This window comes from Caloenas nicobarica, chromosome 26 (genome assembly GCF_036013445.1).
Source record: "Caloenas nicobarica isolate bCalNic1 chromosome 26, bCalNic1.hap1, whole genome shotgun sequence".
NCBI classification, from domain to species: domain Eukaryota; kingdom Metazoa; phylum Chordata; class Aves; order Columbiformes; family Columbidae; genus Caloenas; species Caloenas nicobarica.
The window spans coordinates 213,309-218,412 of NC_088270.1; the positions used below are offsets into that span (position 1 = coordinate 213,309).

Sequence of the window (5,104 nt, forward strand, 5' to 3'; positions counted from 1 at the left end):
GGACATGGGTCGGAGCCCTGAAGGTTTCCAGAGAAGACCTATAGACATTCTGAGCCTTCCCTGGTACAGACCAGAGGAACATGGATTCTTCAGACTGTACTTTAAAAATCAATTTACAGCACTAAAAAACAAAACAAATATACAAAGAAAAAAAAAAAAAAAGAAACAAAAACACCCACCCCACCAAACTATTATAAATCTAGACACTAATCTTTACATCAATCAGGTCACTGCCTGGAGCTCATTTGCCTTGCAAATACTCTATTGTTACATGCTGCGTCCCTCCCTACTCACTTAAATGACTAACTCCACCCCAAAAAAGAACAACTTTTGCTGAAATTGCTGGACGGGAGACAGATCCTGCCCCTGAAACCATGGGTCCCGTCAGCTACTCATCGGAGACCTACGACTTGGTGAGTCGCGCCTGGCTTTGCTTGTTTGAGAGGACAACGGGGAGGGGGGGTAGAGCTGGGCTGGGCCAGGCCGAAAAACCTAGTTTCCATCACTTGAGTTGGGCGCCTTGTGCAGCAACCTTCGGCGGTATAAATGACAGCGCATACAGTGTGCAAAGCCCTGGAATCTTGTCTATGACCTTTATGTAGCAGGAATACCCAAGGTAAACCCAATACTATAATCTCTCTGCGCATGAAAACCCTTGGTCCGACTGCACATGCTCCTACCCTTGCTTGCTTTCTTGGCGAACAGGCTGCCGTAGGCTCCACTGAAAGAAAAATACACAGTATATTTACCAGAGCAGAACTGTAAAGAAGGGAAGATGAATTGCGAGTACTTCTTCTAATAGGGAGTGACGACACCGTGTGTTCTGCCCCGTAGCTCTGCGCGTTTGCAAGTGAGAGACAGCAGCTGCACCTTTTAGAATATGTTGTGCTGTCCAAGGGGAAGTCCACAGCAGCACTATGATTAGGCTGGCTTTCAAAGGTTACAGCTCAAAATTTATTTTTTAATACAGTGGCTCTCTGCAGCAGATCTCAGGTTTTGGTTAGTTTCTCTGAAGAGAAAAATGCTGAATTTAATTTTTAGCAATTTTTCTGTCCCTCCTTTGTCCTATACACTAGGGAAGAGAGAGGAGATGTGGGGGGCAAGTCCAAGGCTCTGTATTTTTTCTGACTCATCCAGTATAAAAATCCTTTGTGAATTGTGGTGGTTTCATTTAGAACTTTCTTGCAAAAGACACTTCTCTCCCTGACCTCCACAGAAATTCAGTGTCAGTGCTAACGCTTGCTGAGATGATAAAACCAAACTCAACCCTTTTTCATCTCCATGCTGGTTTGTTCCCCCAGCTGAACTCTCCATTGGAAATCTGTCCCACAAGCAGAAAACCAGGGAAGTTGCAGTGTGTCGCACGCTATAGGCAAGCGGCTGCGTGCGGCAAAGCTGCGTCGCTTTTAACGCAGGGGGATCAAGCAGCACTGGGGTTCATTCTTTGTATACCATACTTTCCAGAACCTTAGTTTAGCAATTTTCTCCAGTGTAATGGGACCGACGTGACCTGAGAGCCATAAAGGCACCTGCACCACAGTAACGTGGCATTTCCACAAGCTTTGCTCTTATCTGTGGGTTTCCCTAGTTCTGCACCCAAAGACAGGATGAGCGAAAGCTCCAATAGTAACTTGCACTGATGTGGGCAATTTCAGCTTTAAGGCTTTGGGAATGAAACGTGCTTCTCCCGGCCCTGGCACAGGCTGTGAGGGAATGACTCACGTGGAAAATCCCTAATCGCGCACGAGCTGTCTCTCTTCTGCAGCCAAATGTTTTGATTGCTGGCAGTTGCAGGGAACTGAGAAAAGCAGCTGACACACGGAGACTGGAATAACTCCGAGATGTGGGTTAGAGGGGAAAAGGGATCCCCAAACAAAGCACACACAGGAACGGGCTTTCCCAGGCACAGACTTGGCTGCTTGGTTACAGAAAAAGGCGCCACTTTATCGCCTACCCCCGAATCTGGCTGCAGTTGTGTTGTACAAAGGTCCCACTGGTGACTTCTCCCACCTTGGACCAGGCAGCCACCTGCTTCCAGACCTCAAAACGGGAATCACAGCAGTGTCCCCAAAAGCCTTGGCTTGTCATGCTTGGCATCTCCTGCAGCTCTGGCCCCTGCCCTTCCTATCCCAGCCCAGGCTCTGACTCCTCATCCTCTGCTAATTGTCTCCAACTCATCTCTGTCCGCTCCCACCCACGCTCTCAGCTCCGCTCGGAGATGCACATGAGCGGAGGCCCCGGGCACGGCTCCGCGCTTCCCCGGCCCACGGCGAGCGGCTTTTACCGTAAGAGCCCTACCTGCTATCTTATCAGCCATCAGATGGTGTCTGATAGCAGCGCAGGCTCCGCACCTCTGGCTCCGAATGCAATGCTGAAAACCGATGCTGGTCACCCATGCATCCTGAACAGCCAAGTTTGGTCACTGAGCCAAATTGCAAAGGTTTTTGGTTTGGTTGTGGGTTCTTTTGTTTTCTCTTTGAGGAGACTCAAGGATGTGGATGTGGCCCTGGCTGACACACCACAGGTTTCTGTGCATGTTGGTAACTCCTGACAGAGTCCAGGGACTGACTAGGCAGGAAATATTTTCAAGCCAGGGAGAAATCAAACTGGAAGGGATTTCTAAAGGCTTTTATCTTTGGCAGCAACCTCTGGTCTCCAGAATCCTACAGTAAGCCGGAAAAATAATTGTTCTCTGGGAATACAAATGCTTACAGCCCCACCATTACATTAGGGGAAGACAGTCTCATGCATTTGAGGTTTTGGGAGAAGAAACATAAATCACCCTTCGCTAGCTAGGCACAACACAGGACCCGAGGCTGGTCATGGTCGTTTGGCTCAGCAGCACACGGAGGGAGCAAAAAAAACCCCCAAAGTGCTCTAAAGCTGTTTAAAGCAGGGCTGGTATTTTTAGATGGGAACTTGGGCTGGGGAGGGAAGGAGCAGCAGGTGCAAACGGCTGCAGCCGGCAGTGAAAGGTACGAAAGCCGCAGCAGAAACTTCCGCTGTGGTTGACGCCAAAGTCTCGGCGCTGCTCTCCGGAGCAGGTGTGGGTGGGGGAGTTCGGGGTGGCTGCTGACGAGCTCTTCTCGGTCGTCACTCATTTCTCAGCTCACCACAAGCCTCCTGCGCCGCCCTCTTTTGCTGCCTGTCTGCATCCCAGCCCTTTGCTTTTGTGAATGCCCAGCTCCGGCCAGGTACCCAAGGCAGCCAGAACATCAACCCGAGAGTGACTGCAGCTTCCCAGGACTTGTGCACGACCTCAGCCCGAACACAGGCTGCTCACCTGCAAGGAGCTACAGCAGGTGAAGCATGAAGTACATCTGCGGTGGCTCTGTTGCACTTTCCTTGTCGACTATCAGCCCAGGGTCCGAGTGGTTATTTTCAGATTCCCTTTCCTGCTCCAACTGCAATTAATTCAAAACCGCAGGGTTTACTGACAGAACAGGTTTCTCTTTCCAGCATCCATCACCATGGCTCTGGAACAGCTGCTGCTGTCCCCACCTCGCCTTGCTCTGCCCTGGGCAGCTCCGAGGTCTCTGAGGAGGAGAGGCAGAAGGGGACAGCATCAGTTCACATAAACCGAGGTACAGATGCGCTCTGCAGTGAATCGCACCGCCTGACAGCAGGCAGCATGGGGATGGTTGGTGTCAGAAACGGGTGGAAAGATTGGGAAAGCTGGTAGAGGAGGTTTCTGTACTATGTGAGAAAGCAAAAGCGACCAGCAGGTAACTCAGCAAGAACCAGAAGATTAAACGGGTTCTCCTGTTCAGAAACTCGCCTTTGGTAACTGCAATCTCTCTCTCCCTCAGAGCCAGGTGGAGCTGAGTGGTTACTACGAAGCTGAAAACACCACCCCTTCTTTGGAGGGCTACTTTTGCTTCAACCCAGCCTCGTCTGTGGTCGGCAACCAGAGAGACCCCTTCAGAAAGGTCTTCATGCCCCTCATCTACCTGCTGATGTTCGTGTTGGGGACGGTGGGCAACGCTCTGGTCCTGGTCATTTTAGAGAGGTTCAAGCGGTCTCGCACCACCACAGAAAACTTCCTCTTCCACCTTACCCTGGCCAACCTGGCACTGTTGCTCACCTTCCCCTTCAGCGTGGTGGAGAGCTTGGCCGGGTGGGTATTCGGGAAGTTCCTCTGCAAGATCCTCAGCGCTGTCCACAAGATCAATTTCTACTGCAGCAGCATGCTGCTGGGGTGCATCGCGGTGGACCGCTACCTGGCCATTGTCTACGCGATCCACACCTACCGCAAACGCCGAGCTCGCTCCATCCACCTCACCTGCATGGCTGTCTGGCTCTGCTCGCTGCTTTTGACCTTACCCGACCTCATCTTCATGGAAGTCTGGACAGACGACAGCAACCGCAGCATTTGCTATTTTCCAGAGGTTGGGATTGATGGCAACAATGTCTGGCTGGCGACACGCTTCCTCTACCACACTGTGGGCTTCTTCGTGCCGCTGCTGGTCATGTGCTACTGCTACATGGCCATCGTGCGGGCTCTGTGTCAGTCCCAGCGCCTGCAGCGGCAAAAAGCTGTCCGCGTGGCCATCCTGGTCACAGGCGTCTTCCTGCTCTGCTGGAGCCCGTACCACATCGTCATCTTCCTGAACACGCTTACCAAGCTAGAAGCCTTCACCAAGAACTGCCTCCTGGAAGACCAGCTGGACACGGCCATCATGGTGACGGAGGCCATCGGCTTCACCCACTGCTGCCTCAACCCCGTCCTCTACGCTTTTGTTGGAGTCAAGTTCCGCAATGACTTCTTCAGGATCCTGCAGGAGCTCGGCTGCATAAGCCAGGAGACCCTGCAGGAGATCCTGGAGGTGACGAGAAAGGGCAGCGGGATTGAGTCTGACAACACCACGTCCATCTCCACTTTCTAGCAGGTGAAGGTTGCCTGTGGGGCAACGCCAGCCTGGGACTTACCTTCCCGGCGGCACACGCGCTGTGGCCTCAGTCCCAGGCTTCACACGTCCCCACCACTTTCTTCACACTTCAGGAAACTGAGGTCTGATAGACACCCAACACCCAAATCCCACCTTCGCTGGCTCCTCCTGGTTCTCATACCTGTAGAAATCCATCTGGCAGCTGTTGGCAAATG

General features: G+C 52.0%; 1 protein-coding gene across 1 annotated transcript; it reads left to right on the forward strand.

Annotated features, from left to right (window-relative positions):
• The first annotated feature begins 236 nt into the window (after positions 1–236).
• Positions 237–4,886, forward strand: CXCR5 (C-X-C motif chemokine receptor 5). The gene is made up of 2 exons (XM_065652187.1): positions 237–413; positions 3,810–4,886. Exons 1-2 carry the CDS (start codon positions 375–377, stop codon positions 4,884–4,886), a joined length of 1,116 nt encoding a protein of 371 aa, XP_065508259.1. The 5' UTR covers positions 237–374.
• The last annotated feature ends 218 nt before the right edge of the window (positions 4,887–5,104 follow it).